The 11,234-nt window shown below is 48.0% G+C and overlaps 1 protein-coding gene across 1 annotated transcript; it reads right to left on the reverse strand.

Moving 5' to 3' along the window:
• Positions 1 to 9,007: 9,007 nt before the first annotated feature.
• On the reverse strand, positions 9,008 to 10,247 carry LOC119108024 (jasmonoyl--L-amino acid synthetase JAR1-like). The gene is made up of 3 exons (XM_037231607.1): positions 9,953 to 10,247; positions 9,549 to 9,765; positions 9,008 to 9,208 (listed from the first exon to the last, which is right to left on the reverse strand). The coding sequence occupies exons 1-3, from the start codon at positions 10,228 to 10,230 to the stop codon at positions 9,008 to 9,010; spliced, it is 696 nt and encodes a 231-aa protein (XP_037087502.1). The 5' UTR covers positions 10,231 to 10,247.
• Positions 10,248 to 11,234: the final 987 nt, after the last annotated feature.

Consider the following 11,234-nt stretch of genomic DNA (forward strand, 5'->3'; position numbering starts at 1 on the left):
CGGGCGGCCAATCCGATAGACGGGTAGAGTGGGCTTGTCTTAGGAGTTAATGGGCTTGTCTGCATGAATCAACATTCTCCTCTTGACTATGTAGCACTTTTGCGTGTTTGTCACGCACAACTTGTCTGCGTCACTAACGATGACTCGTCGCTTTGAAATGACTAAATGCTGCAGCTGGTATCGAGCGTGTGATGTTGCTTGCTGCTCTCGTTTAGTGTATGATCCTAAGAATGTAGGAATGAGGGGGTGGTTTAGTTACGTTTGGCCATTTACATAATTCCACAGTAAGTGGGTTTATTTTGGCTCGTTTGTGTGGTTCCCATGTTCAAAACTCAATAGCTGGAGTGTGATGCGAATGCTTGAATTCACTGATCGACGTGTAACCCTCACCTGCCAAAAATTGGGCACATCAGATCCCCTCAGAACAGTTATGGCTTTAGACACGAAAGATCGAGCCACTTCAGATTTTACTGCCAATTTTGTTGGACTACGTCCTTCATTCCTTCAGGAAATGAGCAGGATCCTACCCAACTTTGCCGTCCTTTCTGATGCTGCAAATTATACGGTTTTCTGTGTGGTCAGTTGATGAGGAGCCACATCTTGCCGTCCTCTCCCTGGGGTTCGTCATCCGTACCGGACAATTCGGTTTTGTCCGGACGGTTGTTGCCGGGCAGCGTATCGCAGCCGCCTGGCGGCCACCGCCGAAGCTGTTCTGTTGGGGGGGGTGGGGGGGGGGGGGGGGGGCTCGCTCGGGGCGAGTGGGACGGCGCCGCTGTCGGAGGTGCCTGGAGACAGCCGAGAGGTGTGCTAGGATGTATTCGCTACAGGCTTTGGGCCAATGCTTGTCCGGCCGCAGTTTACTGTTATGTGGGCCATGAAAATCAACATGATGTCCTCCGTCCGTCCGACCGTCCTCATGAAGGAGTATCACATTATGTGCTTTTGGAGGTGCCTGCTCTCCATCCCCGATTTTTCTCGGGGCCCCTCGTGCATGTGGACTAAAAAAAACTGTGCTAAGGAAGTGCAACAAAATTTCGCACTCTTGGCAGCTGTACCCATTACTAATGGTATGCTAATTTTTAATCGCGAAGTATTATGCAGCATCGTAGGGCATCTTTGTCACACTGCCTTCATCTTTTCTCAGGCTAGTGTGCCATTGTCACCTAGTTTTCTTAGATAACGGTTTGGATCAAAATAAAAAATGGATGTAAATGCAGCAGGTTTTTAAAGTAGGTTGTCGAATATCAGACTTTATGAACATGGCACGAACATCACAATGCATGTCAATCGCGGGGATCTTAAATTGAAGCGCATGGAGCGACACACGCGGACATGAGTATCTATCGCCACGCCCAGATCATATGTCTAAACGTTTATAACCAAACATCGTTGATCAAACAAGTCTTAAGACGAAGTGTGTTTCTTCAGCCTCAGACAATACGTAGACATGTATAAGGATTCCAATATTCTGAAAGCTCCGGTTTGTTTGCCATTGCTAAAGCTGACATATTCAAGTTAGTCTAGTCTTGTTTGTGTTCAATTCTTGTCGCAGTGTCGTTAGATCGAGCTATCCCCTCGTGGTGTTCGTGCTCTCGTTGTTTTGTGAATAGATTTTGACGGAAGGTTGAACATTACCTTTGGCAAACTATTCCATGCAGTCTAACGCTTGCTTCCTCAGTTTATTGCCTTCAAAATATAGACAGAATTGCATCATCTGGTAGCTTCTAGTTTCTGTTTCAGTTAAAACAGGTAAAGCTAAAACGAAGAAAATCGTTCCCCCTCGAATTGAAGTGGATCACGTCCGGCACTTTTCTGGTGGACCTTCACGTTCACAGGCATCTTTGTCACCCTCACGTTCACAGGCATCTTTGCCCCCCTCCCCCTACAGCGACTCTAGCTGCGCCCCTGCCCTGATGTCAATGTTTTTGAAAGTGTCTGCGGCCGAGGTCACGTACCGGTGAAGAGCAGCCGCAGCAGCTCGAACAGCTCCATGGCTGCTGATGGACCTCCCTTGACCTCTGCTCTCGTGGCCGGAGACAGGCTCTGTATCGGACACAGACTGAACAGTCAATCCTTCTTGCGACCGGCTTACAATTTATCAGCTGTGGCCGGAGTTATCGCTGATATCTATGCAAGAGATGCCAAATCGCCAGATTATCAACATTGCGCGCTGTGGGGCTGCAATAATGGCACCTACTGCAGTCGGTGTTTTTCATGCGGCACTACTTGTCACACTGCAGACTTACAGCATTGCAACTTCATGGATGACAATTAGCTCTTCGATGGAGAGTTTGAGGTACTTGTGGATAGGCCGACGTCCGGAACACAAGGCAACGCACTTGATCATCTACTCTCATGTCGTCGCCAGTTGCTGTGCTTAACGTCAGCTATATTTTGAGCATGATATCATAACAACGACGTTATAAGAAACAACGCATCGCAAGGCACGTTTAACACTGCGCAGCTGCATTTGAAGCACAAAAAATGACAGCCATGAGGGGGGACGAAAATCCTAGGAGGTCGGTTAAAGGCGCGCTAATACGTCCATCCATTAGCCTGTTCCGGCACACCCCATCGTTCGGGGGTCCTCTAAATTTTGCTTGGAGTGTTTCTTATTTGAATGGAGGGCCCTACACTCTGGTCGGGGACCCCATCTGTTTATCTGCTTGAACTCACTCGACCATTCCTGGGCCCCATTTTGTGTCTTGTATGCTTGCTATTTGAGTGAATGATCCTATGTTCTTGTCAGGGCCCCTCTATTAAGCTACTCGAGCCGGCGTCAGATCCAGAGAAAGGGGGGGGGGGGGGGGCACGGAACCATGCCTCTCCTGTGTCCCGAGGCGACCCATGGGTCCCGAAGGGACTCATGACCGGACGAACGGGCACGAGTTTCCAGCACGAAGCACAATAAAATTTAACGTCTTTGGGCCTCAAGATCACGATGAGCAGTCACAAGCAAAAATAAAGACCCCATCAGCAGACGAAGCTACTTCGCTGATTGAGGGGTATGAGATTAGGAGATATTTGGAGGCCTATTACGCTGTTCAGAGGCGTTACACTGCTGTCGAGGACCTATATCTTCACTTGCCGGGTCAATCAGATCGTTGAGGACCCCTCCGCGTCGCCCTTGGTGTCCTCCGAATTTTCTCGTAGGGCCCTACGCTGCTGATGGGACACTTTCTGCTAAACATGCTTGGGCACTCTTGATCGATCAGTGGTCCCCATCGAATTCCTCCCATTCGTCCGAAAATCTCTATATGCTTTGGACACTCAGTCGCTCAGTGGGCCTTCATATTAGTTTCAGGTTCTATCCACTTGCTCGGAGGGTCTTGTGCTGTTCCTGAGACCCATATGAGATAAGGCATTCGGCACTCAGAGGCCCTCTTCCTCGACCTAAGGCTTTTTTCCTTTGATCTCGTTTGTGGAGGACCCTTCACTCCTGTCTGGGCCTCATCGTTTGACATAAATATTGAAATATGCTCTGTAGGTCGCTGACCTATGGCAGTTCAAAATCAGGCCATAGTTTCAGCGAAGGCAATTTCTCGAGAATCGTCCAATCTGATACAATAACAGGTTGTTTGACGAAGCCATGCATCTCTGACATGCATTCTAAGGCACCACAAATATTGGATGAGTAAATTACGTTGACCTAAGGTCAGGAATGAAGGTCAGACCGAGGACAAAACCAACCTGATCTATTACTTAGGGTGTGCTTTGGGATAGATTTGATGCCCATTTCGAATTTATTGAAAGCAGGAAATGCATTATACATCTTCCACTGACTTCTTAGAGGTCAGGTAGGTCACTGATCTAAGATGACCCTGGTTGACATTTTGTTTTAGAAGCATACTGCCTGGCGTTATCTTTGTCGCTTCTTCAAATACAAAACTCATAGCAGTCTTGTACGGTTTTGGTCACGATGACCTTCAAAGGGTCAAACAAGGTCACTGACCTCAAATATATTCGTGACCTTTTGCTAAGAAAAAGTTGCCTAGGTTCTGGGGGCACTTAAAAGACCGAATTGGAATTTAACCTTGTTTGACCTTATTTGACCTGAAGTCCATGACCTAGGAAGCTAAAACCTAGGGCTAAGTGAGTTCACGTACAGGTCAAGACACTCTGTACCTTTGGTACCTCTAGCTTTCTTAAAACCCGAGATCTCAGGGGAAGAGGGGGTTAAATTGATCTTCCACTCGAGCGAAGGGTATCTAGCCGCCCACCCGGACGCGTGTTAACAAAGAAAAACACTGAACCATTGTATGAGAAAGGTCAGAAAGTAATGAAAAAGTTGCGTTTGCTGCAGTTATTTAGGGCCTGACGCATTGAGCTTTTTGGAGTTTAAAATGCGAACATAATTGCCTCGTCCGGTGGCTCGTGTTTTTTGTTCAAGTTGAAGCGGGTAAACAGAAGGATAAAATGAGTAGGAACACGTTCCACGATTTTTCGCAGGGGACGGGCCTTGTCAACTCCGCGCTTCCCATCCACCGCCTACGAAGACTATCTGGAAGAGACCCGGTAGCCTGGGCGTTATCTTTTGTTGAGCCCTGTTGTGCACACCACAATTTTATAGACTTGTGCAGAAGTGCACAACGATTTCAGTTGTGCTGCTGCAAACGCTGCAATTCATATGTATATATATATATATATATATATATATATATATATATATATATATATATACATATATATATATTGTGCAAGCACTGCCATCACCACTAATGACGAATATGTTGTACTGCATCTCTATTGCATTCACAGGTGGGAAGATAATTTCTCAGTCAAAATGATAGCGGATCTTCGAATGTACGATCGTCGTCAGTGTCGTCCGAATAGGGTAAGGCTGGATGAGCGTGGGCGAGCTCATTGAGCACCGAGTACGCATGCATCGTCATATGCACATAATCACTTAACAGCCAGCTCAAGTAGTAACAATGATACAGTCTAACTGGATTGAGCATGACATTGCCAAGACTGGCGTTTCGTTTGCCGCACGTTCGAATTGCAGCAGGGTCCGGGAGGGTAGTTTTCTGTTCAGAGTCACACATCTTGGAGCAGTGCACCTCAGGTGCACAGCAGGCTACCAATGCGTGTTTACTGGAACAAACGGGGAAAAGTCGTTCCAAACATCAAAGAATTGGCCTAAGCGTTGCTAAGGAATGGTTAAGAACCATTGTTTTAAATGATGCGTGGAGGAGTAGTTATCTTTTTTTAAAGTAAACTGCACGCAGTTTGCCGATTGGGTTTTGATTTGTCGAGAGCGTGAGTGTAAAATGGTTGCGATAGACATGGACAGTCCATTCTTGTAAGCATATAGACAAAGGGTTGACAACTTACCTCACTACACAATGACATATTATGGGCATATTTCGCATTTCAGTATAAAAAGACAGGTGTGATAGCACTCCTTCTGTTACATACCAGTGGTGTGCTTCATAAAAAACTAATGCAAAATGCGGCTTCCGTATGTGATTGCTGTGGATAAGCACATTTTAGCCTTTATAATATGCTATCACTGTTGACACACACACACACACACACACACACACACACACACACACACACACACACACACACACACACACACACACACACACACACACACACACACACACACACACACCCACACACACACACACACACACACACACACACCACACACACGCGCACACACACACACACACACACACACACACACACACACACACACACACACACACACACACACACATACACACACACACATACACACACACACACATACATACACACACACACACAAACATACATACACATATATATATATATATATATATATATATATATATATATATATATATATATATATATATATATATATATGTATGTATATCCTTCATTCTGGCTCGTCCCCAAGGACCTGCACAAGAGAGGACACGGTGCGGAGTGCATCGAGAAACCGTTTATCTAGTCGCACATCACACTAGCCTGGGATCGAACGTCCGCTTCCTTGCGCACGCGCAGCCTTCAGCTGCGACACCTAGGGTGCCTGGTACGGCTGTCCCGCCATCTAGCGGTCAGCCGGGTCTCCAGTGCCGACGTAGCCGGCAGCCCAGGCGACGGCCGCCTGGCGGCAGATCTCCGAACCAACCACCCCGGCGGGATCCGGCACAGCCGGGCTCGCACCACACATGGGACGACGCTCGCGCCCCCCCCCCCCCCCCCATTTGTGCGCACAACGCCGACCGCAAGCGGCACGCGAGTTCCGCACCGCGGCGGGTGAAATACCTAACGCTCCATCCGAGCGGAACTGTTCGCGGTTACTCCATGCGCCGGCAAGCCGCCGTTAGCTCTCCGCTGCCAAGGGGTGATCTCAACACAAAATGTAGTGTCTGCCCGTGGGAGATTTACACTGTAAGCACATATGCCACCATCTATATGCGATAGTGACGTCCTTATGGCAAGGTTGCACCTGACAAGCGTTACCAAAACTATTTCAAATTGGATGCCGTATCTGTTCAAATCATCGTTCCTGTCGGGATACGAGGATAGAAAAATGGACTTTGGGGGTCGACCGAAAAATGGAAACCAAAATAAGACGAATGAGTTGTAATGGCAGCTGGTAGCCAGATACAGGTACTATGACATGTACCGTTTCAAATTTTTCAATTAAATTGCAAGTATGTTTTACGAGCTACTGTATGATGACCAGCACATTTATGGGTACGCAGGCCGTCGCTAGCTCTGCGCTTCCACAGGGTGATTGAAAGAAAAGGCGTCATGTTTGCCGATACGAGAGTTGCATTACCCAACGATACTGCCCTCCAACAACATAGGCACGGCAAGGTTGCACCCTCCCGCCAAATCAGTTGTTTGAAATAAGTATCCAGTCTTCCCTGTTTAAATCACCGCTCAAATCGACCTTCCAGCAATGACTGATAGGCTGTCAGGGCCGACCGAAAAAATCGAAACCAAAATGGGACAGGTGCATTGTACGGGCAGGTGATAGTCAGATGACAGTTCCATGGAACGCAGTAAACCACGATCTTCCAGTTTCATTGTCCACATTTTTGCCGGGGCGCCGTAGTATCCTCCACCCATCCTCCTACGTGCCAACAAATTGCCCCTTCACAGCCAACTCACCAGCACTGAGTGACTCATTGTTGGGGGAGGGTGGGAGGGGGGCAATGAAAAACAAAACTCAAAACCTACAAAGGATGGACGTGTTGTACTGGTAGCATATGGTCCGTTAATAATCCTATATAATGCAAAAAAACAATGTAATGTTCCAGTTACAACATTCAAACATTTAATTCGACGTATGCTGCCGGAGGATTAAGCGACAAACAAACGAAAAAAATCAGAAGAGTGTGGTGTACCGTCTGCTGATAGCTCAATAATTGCAGTCCTACCAAATGTACCGAAACGCGATCTCTCTAAAACAACCAGGAATTTATTGCTGCCACTCATGGTTTTTTCGTCGGAAGAGAGAAGTACACATAGTATCTATCACGCTACTGTGATGTAAAGTATTCTGCGTGACGAACTATCTTTTGCCGCGTAAAACGCATGACTGATCGTTATGATGTAAGTTGGCATGAAGTTTCTGCTTGTTTAACCCTGACTTCGACATTAAAGGATGACTCTGAGAAGTCAGGTTATCTGGGCGGCGGGCACCGTAGGTGTCAAAGTACGTCTTGGCGCTTAAAGCTCTCGATGTGGTGTCTGTTTTTGTCGGTATGTCAAGTGAAATCATTTCACGTCCGTATCCCGTCATGACATTTCGTGGATCTCATCCTCGAAAGAAGGACGGACCTAACTGTTGTCAATAACTCACTGACATTGAATGGAGGACGTTCGGGCGAAATCGAAACCGGATACTAAATGCTAATATGAATAATGCGCTAACTTGTTTAATATTCTTCACGGCTGCAAGTAAAATGAGCCTTATTGTTGCCGGTAACTCGGTGAGATTGAGTGAATGACGTGTGGGCAAATCCCAAACCGGATACTGAATGATAATATAAATAAGACGCTAGCTTCGTGGACCATGACTTCACCAAGACATCTTCACCAAAAGGAATGTAGCGCATTGGAAAGTCTTCACTTGGCTGTCCTTTCCTTTCGCCACATTTGCAAATCGTTAGACGAGCTACAAATCACACGGCTTGATTTGCAGGTGCTGGTAGCATGTAAAAGTCGCCGTTGTTCGTTTCCCCATCACTGTAACCATGTAACCGTGGAGGTATGTATCCATGAAGATGAATGCACCATGTTTAGCCTTCATACTCATTTCAGCAATATCGTGTAAAAAGTGATAAAGCTGTCTTACTCGCCACTGACGGCAACGGAAGAGACATAACCTCGTATTATGGAAATACAACGTTAAACAGAACTCTCGATCTTCAATTGTATTGCGTTCATGCTATCAGTTAAGCCAAACACATCCGGCGTATCAGTTCTACTGAGCTGCATGCTCTGGTTGATTCAGCGCACAAATGAAACCATGCGGCTTCCCAGTGTTCTAAATATAGTCTTAACAGCTGGACCAAGTTAGCAATCACATAAGGTCGGCTTATTGCTATGATGATCCAAGCACGATAACAAACAACCTCGTCACCAGAAGATGATATGTGATATGGACATGGCTATGGTGATCCAAACACAATAACGAACGACCCCGTCACCAGAAGCCGATCTGTGATATGGACATGGTGAGGGCTCTAACAAGCTCAGGGCATGACAGAAAAACTGATACACTGGCTATGGATAGGCGAATGTTATTTCAACTCCAGTTTTCAGGACAACTTCGGGGAAAAACACATAGTGTTCACAGAGGCGCGGTGAACACAACGACACAAGCGGTTTAGAGATCACAACGGCTTGACATTTCACAAAGCTGTAAAGATACAGGCGGGAAGGAAGGCATGTAGTTAAGCGGCATTATACCAAAGCTGCCTCATTCAGCACAAGCTACCAACTGGGTTAACTAGAAGTTCATAATTTAAGGCAGTGATCGGCACCACAGGGCTCAGTTGCGGACATTCTCGAGGAACCAGTCCACCCTGTCACGGCTCTTCAGCACTCTGGGCATCTTGAACTGGCCGGCCGTGACGGCCGTGGTCGCCAGCAGGTGCGCACGGAAGCGCGAGAAGGCTCCCGGCTTCACTTGGTACACCCGGATTTTGGCGATCTTCTCCAGTTTCCGGAAGCTGGCGTATTCTTCGTCCTGCTGCCGAAGGATATCATCCACCTGCAAACACTGACTGTGCTTACACAGCACGTGGGTGGTGTGGTCTGCAGCGCAGCTGATTTCGAGTCCTGAGACATGAGTTGAAAGACGACGCATCGTGGGAACATTGTATCGACGCTGCCGCAAAACCGTCGTCCGAGAAAGCGAGTTTGATGTTAATGGTCATGCTTTGCATGTTTCGGCGACTAATCTAAGAGCAAACATTATTTCGAGGGGGGGGGGGGATTGGAAAGCTGGCCCTGGACGGCCGGTTACTGACGTCACATGCTGCTGAAACGCGCACCGCCACTGCAGGAGAGTCGGCGCCCGGTCCACTCACCAGTCCCGTCTGCTCCTCAGTCAGGACCGGGCCGTCCAGCTCCAGGAAGAGGAGATAGTGCGGGTCCAGCAGGCCCTGATGACTGGGCGTGAACTGGCTGCCGGCCGCCGTGTAGTCCTTGAGAGTGGACGACCAGCGGTCTGCCGCCTCGCGCAGGGCGCGGAAAAGCACCTCCTCGGAGATTTTCACTGCGTTCACGTTCAGGTTCTGGCCTGACCTGGTCACATGACGAAAGGTCACGTTAGACAGGTGTCCGACGGCAATCCAGCTCGCAACTTTACGCATTTCATTTTACATGTTCCAACAGCATTTCACGTCAGGACGGTTCCATTGGCATCAGAACAAAACTGGTGAACGCCACGGCAGTGCGGACTCTGACTGCTTGATCTGTTTGAGTTACCCACCTGAAGAGGAATTCGATCTGCGGAGCTTGCTGGTAGAAGCCCACCACTCGGACCACATCCCCGAGCCGGAGTCGATAGAAGCCGGAGGAGTTGGTGATGATGACCTCGTACGTTTTGTTCAATTCCAATTGCTCACTGAGGAGGAGCTCCTTGGGGTTGATCTCGTCCAGATCGGGAATGCGGTCGTTGACAATCGGCAGGAACTCGAAAAACATAATGTTCGGAATGAGAGTGTACCTGGGCGGTCCGGGGCGGGTACACTCGATGTTGGAGCCCATAAAGCCCTCCGACGCGGTGTATGTGAAGCTGACGATAGTGATATCTGGACCAGTCAGAGCTTTGGCTTCCTTGTAGTACACCTCGTTTGTGCTTCCTGACCAAAGACCACTGATGCTTTTCACGTCTGGCCACAGCCGTGGAATGATGCCCTTGAAACCTTTCGCGAATTCATTTTTGATTTCCTCGGCTCTTTCTGGCATGGGCGTGAGCTGTGCATTCAGTTCGGCACGAACGTGTTCAGAGATGTTCAGGTCGTCTTTGATACGACCACGACGAATGTCGTTTACGAGATCATTCTGAAAGACCTCCATTCGGCGCATCATGCTAAGGAAATTATGAACAAAGACGGTAATTATCACAGAAATGTGCTTGTCCCGAAGCCCAAAGAGCATGTGGATGTATTGCGATTCAAATTCACTCTTCACCTGCATACTGATGACAGGGCTTGTGTAGAGAGGTGCGAACAAAGCCATCGCCTTCGAATAGAATACACTGGCTGCCACACCCAACACGTGACCTGACTTGGTGTGCTGAACAGTGCGGCCATTGTTGACACTCATCATTCTCTTCAGATTCCACGGAGCGAGGTCTCGTTCTACAGCCCACCGGTAAGGACCATGAAACAGTTGAGACTGTATGTCCTTTGCTCCCTGATCCGACAGCGGGATCTTCTTGTTCTTGCCCGTTGTTCCTGATGATGTCATGAACATGAAGATACCATCTTCGTCCCCGAGAAGTGCTGATTTTTCTCCTTCTGTCATTCGGTTGACATAGCTTTCCATTGTTGAATATTCTGTGATCGGGTGGTTGCGAAGGAAGTCGGCAGGGGTATGCATGGATTTAAAGCCATTGTCTCGACCGTAGGCCGTGTTCTCACAACAACGAATCCGATTCATCAGGAACTGGAATTGCACCTGCAATTGGACGAAGTTGATCAGGATTGACACTAACCGCCTTCATATAGCCGTACACGGCCATCCTTTCCGCCTAGTGCTGTCGAGAC

The sequence above is a fragment of the Pollicipes pollicipes genome, unplaced genomic scaffold (assembly GCF_011947565.3).
Source record: "Pollicipes pollicipes isolate AB1234 unplaced genomic scaffold, Ppol_2.1 Scaffold_6686;HRSCAF=7923_pilon_pilon_pilon, whole genome shotgun sequence".
In the NCBI taxonomy this organism is placed as follows: domain Eukaryota; kingdom Metazoa; phylum Arthropoda; class Thecostraca; order Pollicipedomorpha; family Pollicipedidae; genus Pollicipes; species Pollicipes pollicipes.

Excerpts from the sequence above, each read along its gene's own strand:
- LOC119108024 (XM_037231607.1), bottom strand. The coding sequence starts at position 10,230 with ATGGGCTCCAACATCGAGTGTACCCGCCCCGGACCGCCCAGGTACACT. Across the intron at positions 9,766-9,952 it reads CAGATCGAATTCCTCTTCAG|GTCAGGCCAGAACCTGAACG; the intron begins GTGGGTAACTCA and ends TCATGTGACCAG. Across the intron at positions 9,209-9,548 it reads CTGAGGAGCAGACGGGACTG|CAGGACGAAGAATACGCCAG; the intron begins GTGAGTGGACCG and ends ATCCTTCGGCAG.